Raw genomic sequence first — 15,767 nt, forward strand, 5'->3', positions numbered from 1 at the left:
TATGAGGACAATAACTCTTAACTTAAGAATAATTGATGCACAACTCAAAATTTGGAAACATCTTAAGAAACTCCAACATTGAATTTAAGTAGGGTTCATGTCTGCCCCGAAAGTTTTTTTTTTTCAAACAGCTAATTTCAAAAGATCTGACTAGGACAGCAATTACAGGAAGTCAAACAGACACCAAGCTTAAAAATAATATATGACCACATTGACATGTAGACAGATAAAATAAATCTATTATTTGTTTTTTTACCTTACAGGGATTCATTTGTTGATTACCTAAAACAGACAAAATATATCAATCTTCGTTATGTTGCGAATTAAACATTTATGGGGTACATTATATTATTAAGGTATATATTTTATGTTACTTGTATACATGTCTATCATTTATATAACACAAAATTTATATTTCCAACATCTATGTCCCTAGAGTCCTTGGGCGACGACCATAAAATTCTTCTTACCTAAGTTTTAATCGAATTTCAATTCCTTGTAACTGGCCCTTAAAGACCACGCAAGACCAAAAATCTAAATTGCATGTATGTATAGCCCATGGTTACTATATCAACTTTACGGCAAGTTCACACCAATCTGATTAAAATTAAGTCCACTGTTAACGTTTAAGTATCCGACACGCCAAAACGCTTTTCGATTTTTCAATTACGACCTTAATCCGGTTGATTGGCTGGTGACGTCACAGGCACTACACATAGGATATACATTATCTATACAATATCTCACTGTTTGTACAATATAGCACTATCAATACACACGGCAACTGGACAAGCGTCTATTGACAGTCCAATTACCACGTGACTGGCCTAATCATAATCACCGAATTATCGTCTTTCATTGGTATAGATTAGACATTTATGATTGGAATATTTTAGAGTGAACTTAAAATGCCGTATCATGCCGTAAATCAATTTAAGCTGCCTTTGTTTAAATAGGCCACGTGTCAAATGAAGATGACTCAAGAAATTAGCGCATTTACTGGTAATTTGGATAACCCCGTAATACTTGATATCCCAAACTTAAGTACAGAAATACAAATGGTGCCAGTCATTTGTCGATATATTCATTATTAGCTATATATACTATTCAAAAAAAGTAGGGGATATTTGATTTTTAAGTGTTATTAAAGTCACCTAATGAAACTGACGAAGGAACAAATGACAAAATGAAATGAAGTTCACATTCATCGATTTATTCCAAATGATCGTTAGACTAAGTAAGGCACAGACTGACCATTATAAGGGTAAAATGATACCCGGGGTCAAACAGCAAAGTTACCACAGCATCACAACCAAGTCAGTAACGGGTAAATCCTCCTCTGTTTGCCAAACAAGCATTGATCCGACGTGGCATACTCCTAATGAGACGTCTAAGGTCATTTTGGTCCAGATTGTCCCATTCCTGTTGCAACGCAGCAGCAAGTTCTTGGACATTGGCAGGACGTTGTTGACGTTGACGTAACCTCTGTCCAAGCATGTCCCAGACATGCTCGATGGGGGAGAGGTCGGGACTCAGTGCTGGCCAAGGTAATGTGGTGATGTTCTGTTGTTGGAGGTAACCTGTAACGATCCTGGCCCTGTGACATCTTGCGTTGTCATCCTGGAAGATGAAATGGCGGCCATGACGTCGTGCGAACGGCACAACATGGACTGCCAAGATGTTGTCCCGGTAGTACTGGCCTGTAACACGCCCTGCAACAACATGTAAAGCCGTTCTTCCAGCAACAGTGATGCCTCCCCACACCATAACAGAACCACCCCCAAATCGATCATGTCTGATGACGTTAACGTCTTGGAACCGTGCGTTTCGACGACGCCACACCCTCCTACGTCTGTCCAAAAAATCAACAGTGAACCTTGACTCATCTGAAAACATCACATTGCTCCAGCGTCGATTATCCCAGTGTTGACGATCCCTACACCAACGACGTCTTGCCTGAATGTGATGATCTCTCAAACAAGGGATCACGCAAGGACGTCGGGCGCGAAGGTGACCCCTATGCAGTCGATTCCGAATCGTCTGGCCACTCACTCTCACACCAGTGTCTGTTTGAAGACGAGCGCTGATCTGATTTGCTGTGATGACACGATTTCTCAAGGCCAAGGTACGGATAAATCGATCCTGGGCTTGAGTTGTCGCCCTTGGTCAACCTGAGCGTGGTCTGTCCTGTACAGATTGTGTATCACGGTATCTGGACCATAGCCTGCTTATGACAGACTGAGAAACATTCATCGTCCGCGCCACAACCGCCTGTGTTGTGCCGATCTGTAGCATGCCAAGGGCACGTAACCGTTCATTTTGGGTAAGCCGACGCATATCAAAATTTGTTTTCTGGTCACTAAAACAATTAAACTGATGTTTCCACCCTGGAATTCAATGCCACAATGACTGTAACATTCAAAGTCAGAGTCGTGCAAATCTTGGGTTGGACCCCCATGATGATCCCACGCATCACCTGCATTCCATGCGGTAGCTATTGGTGCGTTTGGGTGTCACATGTAACTGGAAATGTTTCTTCTGTTAGGTTCTATAGTGACTTTTTTCGTAGTCATTTGCATATTTTAGTATTATGCCCCCAAAATCAAATATCCCCTACTTTTTTTGAATAGTATATAATAATAATAACCATTTCTATACATAAAGAACAACTACAGTGAATATGGAATTTTCCGATGACTATGCATAACATGTACAATAGATCGCACTCATTTCTCTGCCAATCAACGATTGGTATCTTATTATCATGTACCGTTCCATGTACAACGGGTGTAGTAAATGAGGTTAAACTTCGCCGCGAAAATTGCACGGGATCATTCGTGGAGTTCCTCGTGCCGTTTGGTGAGTGATTAAACTGTCAATGCAATTGTAAAATACTTTTATTATAAAGAAGATAACCGATGTTAGACATTATCGTATCAAAAACGTTAATCCATCCACCAATTAAATGTTGTTTAAACGCCAATCAACAAATAATATGAGGCTACTTGATTACAAAAACACCGGTGAGCAATAATTATTGGGTATATAGTAATTTTAAACAACTTATTAGTAAAACTTAATTATTTTATACAATTAATGTGTGTGTGTATGATTCTACCATTAGTTCCTTCATGAGGTATTACGCACACGTTCCACTTCGAGTGATGTCTTTGATCTGGCCGGCGTAAAAAAAGATAATTACCTAATCAACATTCTTAATCCCACTAACACTCACTGCTAACACCAACATGTAAATTAGTTTATGACCCATGCCTGTATAACTTTTATAGTCGGATTGATTAATTAATGACAGATATTAACGACACTACACTTTATGTGGAAAAGCGAAGTGCTCGCAGTAAAAACCACATAGCTGGACCCGTATAGTATTTACATATTAAAAGTGTTCGTCCAATAAGTTCCATATTGTAAAAAATTAATTAAGAGTTCAAGACTTCACAGTTTAATCGTTGTAGGCACTCTAAATTGGATCTTAAATTAAAATGAATTACAAAACAAATTATTCCGTAGTCAATTGTTTTATTTGATTAGGGGTATTAAGGAATCCTTCAGGCGTTAAAGAATACACACGCCGGCTGTATATAGGTAATTAAGGAATAAACATTTCGAATATGCATTCGGTCACTGTGACGTCACTAGCGTCTGAGGGGATTAAGAGTGTTTTCGATAATTGGCAAAGTCGTTTTTACAGAAGGTCTATTTTTACGACTTTGAGTGAAGATAACTGAATTAATTTCAACCAGATTGGCGTGAACTTGCCGTAAAGTAGATATAGTAACCATTGGCTACACGTATCTCAAAGTTTCCAGGCCCATCTTATGTGCACTTTAATATTTTTCTTTTGACCTGTTATGTCAACCAGATTTGATTAAAACGCCAATATACATACTATACAATAATAAAGTAGTTGTATCAAAAATCATATAAACAATCTAATGTAACATTACTTTTATTTCATGCCGCCATCTTTATTGTGTAATACACATGTGTGCACTAACCCATTTCAATCCCCGGACACAAGAACAAGGTGATGTCTAACCTACCACTATGTTGCTTAGTTTTTCAGCTCTTAATTTGTTAAATGTACATAAAGAAGATAGCCACACAAAGCTTTAGAATACGCCTTCACAGCAGCTTTGTCTCAAATGCAGCTAATCCGAAAAGGAAAACTTGGGTGTTGAACAAATTTGATAAGGATCTATGATCCCTGAAGAAATAATAACTGGGGGGAAACCATAAGGTCTATCATTGAGTCAAGTGGCATGGTTTCGATTCCCTGATTGTACGTGACAAGGAGTAGGTTCGTCTGTCCAACCTCGTGGGTTTTCTCTGCATTCTGCGGTTTCCTCCTACTGTTAAAGACCCCTACCCGCAAGCGAATTATTGAAATAAAATCAAACCATATCTTAGTCCTGAAATGATCTAGTTTGTGTCGAGTGGCCGTTAAACCCTATTTCTCTCTCACTCTCTTCTGAAGAAATATAATCTCTAGGGTACATCTTCTTATGACCCCATTGTTTCCAACCAAATTTGAAAAATAAAATCTATTAAACCCTATAGCCTCTATCGCATTCACACAGTTTTCGATAAAGGGGATATAACTCAGGAAAGGAAGGCTACAGATTATGAATATCAATAGGGATTGTTGACCGCAATGCTTCAAGCCAAATATGAAAAGGATCCATTAAAAACTACAGCCTTGGCACGGTTTTTCAGAAATGGGGCATGACTCCAGAACGGAAAGTTACGGAAGGCTGCATATCAATAGGGTCTGTCCTGTCATGACAAAATTGCTTCACACCAAATTTAAAAAAAAAAAATCCACCGAAAACTACAGCCTCTATCGCATTCCCAAAGAATTCGGAAAAAAAGGGAAATAACTTAAAGTCGCAGAACGCTGGAAATCGATAGGGTTCACCATCTCATGACCACGATGCGCTTCACACGCATTCACGGGCCAAGTGTTGATGGATAAAACTGAAATATGGGTGTATAAAAATGTTTATTGGCATAATATTCCCCAAATTAACAACAGCATGCTGTTGCCATTTATTCAGTAAGATTGGCCGTTGAATCAGTTCAATAGGGATTAATTAAAAGAAACGTACATTTGTGAAAGCATTGTTCAGCAGTTTCAAAATTATTGTCGTTTCCACCACATCCACCATAAACAAACGTCTCACACATAAAAGTAGTCGAGTTATAGTACCATCTTGCGAAATAGGCTCGACACATTCCTGTTACCTTCGGTTGTTCACATACAGGTCGCATTACAATATCTAAAAGAAACACATTTATCATCTATATAATATATAATTATAGATGATCGCAGACTTTTGAAACATGATGGATTTTAAATCATTTACAAATGGTCATAATTTTTTACATTTTACAGATGGTCATAATTTTTTACATTTTACAGATGGTCATGATTTTTTGAATGTCATTTTATAGATGGTCAGGATGATAACATGTCATTTACAATCCACCAGATTGGCATGACAATGGATTATAAAATAACAGAATCTGACCTCTGGGTGTGAATGTAGGTATGGTATTATTAACAGTATTATCAGTCAGCTGTGGCAGAGGTTTGCTTGTCATGTTGTTCATACCATGTCGATATCTGGCAGTCAGTGCTTCATATCTATGGTGTTCACACCTACTCAAACCTGAAAATTATAATATCGATGTTAACAATTTAATACAATAATTAATACAATAATTAATACAATAAACAAGCAGTTGCCATGCAAGATATGCCCACATTTTTCAACAGAAGGACAGAGAACAAGCTAAAAGATAGGTTGCCAGGCAACGAAACATACCCTCACAGCAGCTTAATCGATCAAGTAGTCGACAAGGGTTGTCGCATATTTATTCTTTTGTGCGTAATTGGGGGTATTCTGTCTCTCCTGTGTATGACTTGTTTTTGTATAAGCCCGGATACGGGATTGTATATAGCTAAACCAATAATACCGGTACTTCGAATGTGCCTAGATTTGCAGATAGGTCAAGGCCGTTTAAACTTCTTATCGAAGAGACCATGTTCTTCAAAATATGTATTCTGAGAAATTACATAGTACAACTTTTGGTAAGAAAGTGAGAGTGTTATAAATGGATGTAAGTTTGTTGACTAAACAAGGCAAATAAACGACAGCGACTTGATATTAATATGATGAACGTGTGTGGTAAAAAGACTGTGGTCTTGTTTGGTATTAGACAGCATGGTTGGAGCTCAAAGGTAAACAAAGCAGCCCCTCTAGTGGTAAAGAGAGATAAACTAGCTCAGACTAAATAATGACGGATACAAACACATATTACATCCAACACAGGGGGCATTTACAAAACAATTACATACAGATCAGATTGAGAGTTCTCAAGTTTCTGAAAGCTGAGACAAGGGCCTTAACTCCAGAAGTAATTTACAGAAATTGTTGAAATTCGTCAGGTTTTTTTATTATACTAATCTGAATAATGCATTTAAATTTCAAACAGATCGGGTGATAATTTTTGTCATTCGAACGTTCACAAGATTCAACAAAGTAAAACAAGGGAAATAACTCTAGAAGTAATTGATGGAAAATGCTGAAATTCAATAGGCTTCTTTGTTTCGTTAATCTAAATGATGTCTATTAATTTTATACAGATATGACGATAACTTTCGTCCTTCGACCATTCACAAGTTTCAACAAAATAAAACAAGGGCCATAACACTAGAAGTAATTATTGGAAATTGCTGAAATTCAATAGACTTCTTCGTTTCACTAATTTAAATGATGCGTATAAATTTCATACATATAAGGTGATAGCTTTTGTCATTAGAGCGTTCACAAGGTGCAGCAAAGTGAAACAAGAGCCACAATAGTATTTTTATTATACTAATCTGAATAATGCATTTAAATTTCAAACAGATCGGGTGATAATTTTTGTCATTCGAACGTTCACAAGATTCAACAAAGTAAAACAAGGGAAATAACTCTAGAAGTAATTGATGGAAAATGCTGAAATTCAATAGGCTTCTTTGTTTCGTTAATCTAAATGATGTCTATTAATTTTATACAGATATGACGATAACTTTCGTCCTTCGACCATTCACAAGTTTCAACAAAATAAAACAAGGGCCATAACACTAGAAGTAATTATTGGAAATTGCTGAAATTCAATAGACTTCTTCGTTTCACTAATTTAAATGATGCGTATAAATTTCATACATATAAGGTGATAGCTTTTGTCATTAGAGCGTTCACAAGGTGCAGCAAAGTGAAACAAGAGCCACAATAGTATTCTTCGTGTCACTAACTTAAATGACGTATATAAATTTCATACAGATCAGATGATAATTTTCGTCATTTGAGCGCTCATGAGGTTCAACAAAGTGAAACAAGGGCCATAACTCTGGAAGAATTTAAAAGAAATTGCTGAAATATTATACGCTTCTTTGTGTTACGAATTCGAATGATGCATATAAATTTCAAACAGATTGGATAATCACTTTTGTCGTTAGAGCGTCCACAAGGTTCAACAAAGGGAAACAAGGGCCATAACTCAAGACGTAATTAACGGAAATTGCTGAAATCCAATAGGCTTTTTCGTTTCACTAATTTCAATAATGCATAAATTTCATACCGATCGGATGATAACTTTTTGTCGTTAGAGCGTTCACAAGGTTCAACCAAGTGAAATGAAATGAAAATGAAATGAAATGGAGTTTTATGGCATGTCAGCTCCAACCGGGCTATATTGCGCCAAACATGGTGAATTTAACAAGATAAATTTAAAAGAATATCACAGACATTTATATATGTAAATAAAAACAAATATCCTAGAAAGAATAATTAAAAACAAATATCAAGTTTTACATAAATAAACATTTAAAACATAACACATGATAAAATATATACAATTAAAATTTATAATAAAACTTTGTCAATTTATCATGAGCAAATAGCTGATGTACTGACTGACAATGGTAATATTTAGATCTAATATGTTTGAGATGATTGCACTCAATCAAGATGTGTTTTACTGTCAAAGGAGTTAAAAAGGTATGACCAATGCGAGAGCGACACAAAACAACTTCATCCCTCCTGCTGGTTCTATAGGAGCTTGGCCAGTCTCCTAAGAGAGGCTTAATGTGATGAAGTTTATTTGTGCCTGCAAGATCCCAAGACCGTTGCCAGCGGCCATAAATGAAATTATTTATAATACATTTAAAATCTTTATATGGCGTTAAAAATTCAGATATGGGAAGATCTAAAGCAGACTTGGCAGCCGAGTCTGCTTGATCATTCCCTTTGATATCCATATGACTGGGGAGCCAGCAAAGGACGATGTCCTTGCTGATTAACTCATTAGATAATAGCAGACTATAAATGGGTGCTCAAGCTGTTTATTGTTGATTGCTTCTAGCAAGGGCAAAGAATCAGTAAAAATTATATACTTTAAGTTAGACGATGATTGAATGAACTCCAAAGCCTGAAGAATGGCCTGGAGTTCCGCTGTAAAGATGGAAGCAGCAGGTGGAAGGCAGACAGATATGGTCTCAGATGGTGTCAAGGTAGCTGAATCTACCCGATCATCATCTTTCGAACCATCTGTGTAAATTGGAGCATAATCACCATATTTAGACCTTAGCTCTCGAAAAAGAGACTGAAAAACCGTGGAGCTAGTATCTCTCTTTTTATGTTGCGTAAGATCAAAAACGATCTTTGGGGGAGATACAGCCCACGGTGGAGTCCTAAAGAAAGGGGTATTCACAATACTGTCAAGACTGATACCAGCCTCAGACAAAAGGGGTTGTATGCGAATACCGAAAGATGGAATAACATTAGTCTTGATCAGATAGAAATGCTCATGAAGAGGTCTAAATATGGTGTTAAATGATATATGATTTGGTAAAGATGCTATTTTCGTTGCATACTGCAGGGCCAGTTTATCACGTCTGTTCCGCAATGAGGGCTCGTGCGCCTCGACGCATAAACTGTCCACTGGAGATGTACAAAATGCTCCTAAACTGATTCAAAGTCCTTGGTTGTGTATGGTGTCGAGCTCTTTGAGATAAGACTCGCGGGCAGACCCATACACAATGCACCCATAATCGAGTTTTTGATCTTATTAAAGCTCGATATAATGTCTGTAGAACCATAGCACACCTGAAAGTCATCAACATAAAGAGCGCCATTTGTACCTGGTTCAAGGCACGCTGGGATGGTATTAATTTTTATTGCAAAGAGTGTTGAAGATAAAATACTTCCCTGAGGAACCCGAATTTCCTGAGGAAATGGGTCAGAGAATATTGATCCCAGTTGACCTTAAATGACCTATCTTCCAGGAAATTTTTAATGAAGATAGGTAAGCGACCTCGTAGGCCGAGGTTATGGAGGTCGCGCATGATACCATGTTTCCATGTAGTATCATATGCTTTCTCCAGATCAAAAAATATTGCAACTAAATGTTGCTTCTGGATGAAAGCATTCCTGACGAACGTTTCAAATCGAACGAGATGATCAAGAGTGCTCCTTGAAATTACTGAAATTAAATAGGATTCTTCATCTCACTGGTGTAAACAACATATATCAATTTCAAAACAATCAGATGATAAACGTGGATGACGGACGGACGAACTGGTGGCGTATAAAAAGCGATTTTTCGTACAATCAGGGGCCATAATCCAGTATGTTACGGTCCGACATCCGACAAAATCAAAAGAAACCAAGATCTTTGGGTTATAAACAGATATTTCATTGGTAAGCTGATACCGTTGACTTATCAACCTGGGCCGTTTAGTAATGACAATTTTTATTATTAAATGATATAAGTTCATTATTATACGTGGTCATTATTATAAACTAATGTTTAATATTTATAGAAAGAGGTTAGAAATTATACAGTTAATCATTAATTAGTAGGTGTGTAACTAGCTATAAAAGATGTCACTACTGGTGTAAAAGTGTGACTATTTATGACAGCCATCACCATCAATATTGGTGTGTATCATTCAATAGTCTGATTACTACCAATTTTAATGAACTAATAAACATTATGTATATAAAACGACGTCTTTGATCTGCTAGTGTGGTATATATTCATTTATAAAAGTTGTTTGTTGCTTAGTCAACGATATCAACTTTACATTAAAACCAGCGGTTGCCAGGCAAGATAAGCCCACATTTTGCAAGAGATGGACAGAGAACAAGCTAAAATCAAGGGCGCAAGTATCAAAAGAAACCCAGATCTTTGGGATATAAACATAATCACATTTTAAGTTTAATAATTGAAATTGGATAAAAATGTGACATCTACAGGGTCCACAACCTATTTGCGTAGGGGCAGCGGCCATTTTCTCGGGTAGTTTTGGCCCAATTTTCATGAAATTCGAACTCAACTGTCATATCATGGTTTAACGGTGATACATTTAAACGTTTTTTTTTTAAATCGGATAAAAACTGCGACCTCTAGCGAGGAATTACATGCAAAAAACGCAATTTTTTTCGAACAATCAGGGGCCATAATCCAGGAAGTTATGGTCCGATATGGGCGAATAACGACAGGAACCTAGATCTTTGTGATATAAACACATGTGTTAAGTTTCATCAGAATTGGATAAAAATTGTCACCTCTAGAGGGTCCACACAACCTTGGTATTACATACTTTAATACTATTTGCGTACAGGGAGCGGCCATTTTGTCCAGCAGTTTCGATCTGAATTTCACGAAATTTGAACTCAGTCATTATCATGGTGTAATGGTGATATATTAAAGCGATTCCTAAAATCGGATAAAATTTGTGAGCTATAGAGGGTCCACAAGCTAAAATCGTGATTTTTCGTACAATCAAGGGCCATAATCCAGGAACTTATGATCCGATATGTGCGAATATCAACAGGAACCAAGATCTTTGGGACATAAACACATGTGTTAAGTTTCATCAAAATCTGGTCAAAATTGTGACCTCTAGAGGGCCCACAACCTCGATATTACATACTTTAACACTATTTGCGTACATAGAGCAGCCATTTTATCCGACAGTTTTGGTCCGATTTTCACAACATTCGAGCTCAATCTTCATACTGCTGTAATGGTGATATATTTAAACGACTTTTAAAATCGGATAAAAATTGTGACCCCTAGGAGGTCCACAAGCTAAAAACACGATTTTTCGTATAATCGATCAGGGGCCATAATCAAGAAAGTTTCGGTCCGATTTCCATGGAAACCTTTGGGTTATAAACATACACATATTTATTTAAATGGGATAAATATTGTAACAGGTAGAGTGTCCAGAAGCTAAAAACGTGATTTTTCGTACAATCAGGGGCCTTATCAAATAAGAATTTTGACCTGTAGAGTGTCCACAAACAAATTGTGGACAGACGTCCAGGCGGAGAGGGGCGAGGACAACTTGTGGGCGTATGATACAAATTGTGACCTCTAGAGGGTCCACAAGCTAAAAACGTGAGGTGCCATAATCTATAAAGTTACGGTCCGATATGCGCGAATATATATATATAGAGAGAGAGAGAGAGAGAAATGGGGTTTAATGTCCACATGGATCAATTTTATTTCCATAATTCGCTTGCGCATAGGGGTCTTAAACAGTGGCAGAAAACCACGTACAACCAGGGAATCAAAACCACGGCAGTTGACTCAATGACAGATTTTATGATACAGCGCGCACATGCTAACCATTCAGCTTTCCCCCCCCCCCCCCCCCCTGCGCGAATATACAAAGGAACAGAGATCTGTGGGATATAAACATATATTTTAAGTTTTATCAAAATCAGATAAAAATTGTGACCTCTAGAGTGACCACAAGCTAAAAACATGATTTTTCGTACAATTAGGGGTCATAATTCACGAAGTTACAGTCTAATAAGCGCGAATATCGACAGGAACGAGATCTTCCGGTTATAAACATACATTTCAAGTTTCATCAAAATTGGATAAAAATTATAACATCTAGAGGGGCCACAACCTTGGTATTACATACCTTTCACCTTTTTGTCGGGCAGTGTCGGTCTGAGTTACAGGAAATGCAAACTTAACCATCATTATATATAGGGTCTACAATCTAAAACGTGATTTTCCGTACAATCAGGGACCATAATCCAGGAAGTTACAGTACAATATGCGCAAATATCGATAGGAACCAAGGTCTTTGGGGTATAAACATATATTTTAAGTGTCACCTGCATCGGATAAGAATTGTGAATGAATGAATGAAATGTTGTTTTATGGCATGTCAGCTCCAACCGGGCTACATTGGGCCAAACATATGGTGAAATATACGAGACAGGCTATAAGATATCACAATACCATTTATATACTTAAATATAAAAACAAATACCACAGTTCTTAAGTTTAAAAACAAAAGTCATGAACTTTTTAGCATATAAATATTAAAATAGATACATAAAAATGATCCCAAGACCTTTTGCCAGCGGTCATATATAAATTGGTTCAAACAAGCTTTAAAATCTGTGAAGGGTAAAAGAAGTGGTGATATGGGAAGATCTAAAGCAGACTTGGCAGCTAAGTCTGCTTGATCGTTCCGTTTAATATCAACATGACTGGGAAGTCAGCAAAGGACTGTGTCCTTGCCGATAAACTCGTGTAATAGTAGCAGACGATAAACGTTTGCTACTAATGGGTGTACAAGCTGTTTATTGTTTATTGCTTGCAAAGATGACAGAGAATCAGTAAATATGGCTTGTTTTAAATTAGATGATGATTGACTGAACTCCGGTGCCTGAAATATGGCCTGGGCCTCAGCAGTAAATATGGAAGCAGCAGGTAGAAATCTGACAGAAATGATTCCAGATGGCGTGACGGTAGCTGGAGCTACCCGATTAACATCTTTGGAACCATCTGTGTTAATGGGAGCATAATCACCATATTTAGACCTTAACTCTCGAAAGAGAGACTGAAAATCCGTGGAACTAGTATCTTTCTTTTAGTTTTTCGTTAGATCTAGATCGATCTTTGGAGGCGATATAGTCAAGGTTGGAGTGCTAAACAACAGGGTATTCGCAATACTGTCATGACTGATGCCAGCCTCTGACAAAAGGGGTTGGATGCGAATACCGAATGATGGAATAACGTTAGTTTTCAGTAAATACAGATGTTCATGATATGGTCTAAATATGGTATTAAATGATATACAGTGCACTCTGTGACATCCGACATCGTACGGGATCGTTACAATATGTCGGATTACGCATAGTGTCATAATACCCAGTTTTCTCAAAACCGGAAATATTGTAACTTCAAAAACCGGAAGTATTATTATAATGTAGCTTCGAACATAGAACTTCGAATCACCAGAATGTTATTCCCTTTAAAAATGATAAACCTTTCTGTACATTCAAAATTTTATTACATTAATTTTTATTTCATTTAACATGCGTAGGCATTTTGAATAGGTCAAGACTGTCGTTAATTTATCTTCTTCGCCGTCTTCAGTTGATTGCACTCTTGTCTTTGCTATCATGTGTTCATTGATAATGGGTGTACTCGATTGAACGTTCCGGAATTGAATTCTCTCAATCCCAAAAATAGCGACAATTGAGTGAAAATGGGTACTTCGGGCTACAACGCATGCGTCGACTGGATATATAAATATCTCATCCAACCATGCAGACGAAACCTGTTCGTCGTGTTTAATTACGTCACAATTCTACTCACACCACCTCCGTCGTCGGGACTGACAGAACTATGACAGGATTGAATTCCGCGTCACTTGATTGCAATTCTGTCAATTCGGAACGTTCTGGACTGTGATTGTGAATCGAGCATCCCCAGGTCGTCGTCACACGGTTCGAAGAGATCCGTAGGGTGACCAAACTTATAGGTTATTCAGGTTCAATCTGCATGCGCAACGAATGTTTCCAACAGGTGCTAGGAATATTTTTACGACTGTGAATTCGGGGGAAAATTTGTGGATATTCTTGAGTATCTGTCACAACTGTCATACAAGAGAGTAAAATTATCAAAGTAATCAACAAAGACCTGCGGTAGCGAGTTTTAATCTCACAGATAATTGATTGGTGATTGCTTGTTAATCTTTTGTGGCTTCACACCCATCCAGTTTTAATCTCACGGATAATTGATCGGTAAGTGTTTGCTTCACCCCCACCGATTGAAGGCCGGAAACTATGGTGTCGATTCAATGGAAATCGCATGACGGACAGCTGATTGATGTCGTAATCCGGAACGTACAGAGGTCGAATTACCCAGAGATTTTTTGGCTGAAGTAATAAGGAAATAAATCGGGACATGAAAATGGTGTCGGATGTAACAGAGTGCCGGAGTGATCAGAGGTCGGATGTGACAAAGTGCACTGTAAAATAAGGCAGAGATGCAATTTTTGTAGCATACTGCAGTGCCAGTTTATCACATCTGTCGTGCAATGAGGGCTCGTGAGCGTCAATGTATAAACTGTGCACTGGAGATGTACGGAATGCTCCTAAACTGATTCTAAGTCCTTGGTTGTGTATTGTGTCGAGCTCTTTGAGATAAGACTTGCGGGTCAACCCATACACAATACACCCATAATCGAGTTTTGATCAAATTAATGCTCGATATAACCTGAGCAAGACCTTGCGGTCTGTTCCCCAATCAGTGTTTGATAAGACTCTCAATAAGTTGAGGGTTTGCAGACATTTCTTCTTGGGTGTTTTAATATGGGGGATAAATGACAATTTCTTATCAAATATCAAACCCAAGAACTTTGTTTCATCTACAATGGGAATGGGACTGCCCATGGGGATACCCCCCTCCAAATTCAACAAAGATATTATCAATTAAAAAATCCAACATCTGAATTATCTTGTTGGAGATGAATTTATTTTTGGAATCACTATGGTTCTTAACAAAATATGTGGAATTGTAATTAACAACTAAATATTGCTATCTAACAGTTCCTGATTTAGATGAAAAGAGACTGTGAATAATGTCTTTTAACCGAGCTTTTAATTTACTTTGGGGAATTTTAGTGTACAGAGTAGAAAAGTCAAACGTTTGTATAGATGAGACTGAAGCAAGTGATCTACATTGCAAACCATCAAGTAATTCTTTGGAATTTTTTTGGTGGAACAACGGGATGAACCTGCTATAAAACGTTGTTTGTAGGGATTTTTATGTAGTTTAAGTATCCAATACAACAAGGGCAGATCTGTATAGGTATCTCCACACGGAGTACCAAATGAAGTGAGTACAGATCTGTGATTGGATATAATTTCATCCTTACCAAGAGTAGAGCGTTTATACATAGCACTGTCAATTGATTTCCTGAAACTTAGTTCTTTGAACAGACAGTCATAATAATATCGTTTACATATAAACACTATGTTATTGGACGCTTTGTCAGCCGGAACAATGACATACTTGTCATGTAAGGCGTTGAGATTTTCAACAGTGCCAACATCATTGAAAATCAATTTAGGCCAAGTGTCAACTATCAAACGTTGCATGTAAGTTCTTCGTTTTAGTAAACGGCTGATAGACATAGTCCAATCTGAGAGAGTATCCGAGATAACATCTTCCCTCTTGGCCCATGATCTTGCGTAGTCCTCTACGGCATCAAAAATAAGTTTGAAATTTTGATCCCATGAAAATGGTTGTGGTTCCCGGTATTTGGGTCCTTTAGACAAAATGTCACGTAGCTTATTATTCTGGACTACATGTATGTTCAAATCACCAGTGACCACATGTCCAGCTGGTTGGTAAAGGAAGGACGACGTAGA

General features: G+C 37.5%; 1 protein-coding gene across 1 annotated transcript in view; it reads right to left on the reverse strand.

The window, feature by feature from the left end:
* LOC126808776 (neurogenic locus Notch protein) overlaps window positions 1-15,767 on the reverse strand; it is a 429,826-nt gene that overhangs the window by 86,491 nt on the left and 327,568 nt on the right. The window contains exons 48-50 of the mRNA XM_056102639.1: window positions 5,553-5,693; window positions 5,130-5,300; window positions 257-282 (exon numbers count right to left, since the gene is read on the reverse strand). Of these exons, the coding sequence (XP_055958614.1) occupies window positions 257-282; window positions 5,130-5,300; window positions 5,553-5,693 (338 nt within the window). The remainder of the gene's footprint in view (window positions 1-256; window positions 283-5,129; window positions 5,301-5,552; window positions 5,694-15,767) is intronic.

Source organism: Patella vulgata, chromosome 1 (genome assembly GCF_932274485.2).
Source record: "Patella vulgata chromosome 1, xgPatVulg1.2, whole genome shotgun sequence".
Classification (NCBI taxonomy): Eukaryota; Metazoa; Mollusca; class Gastropoda; family Patellidae; genus Patella; species Patella vulgata.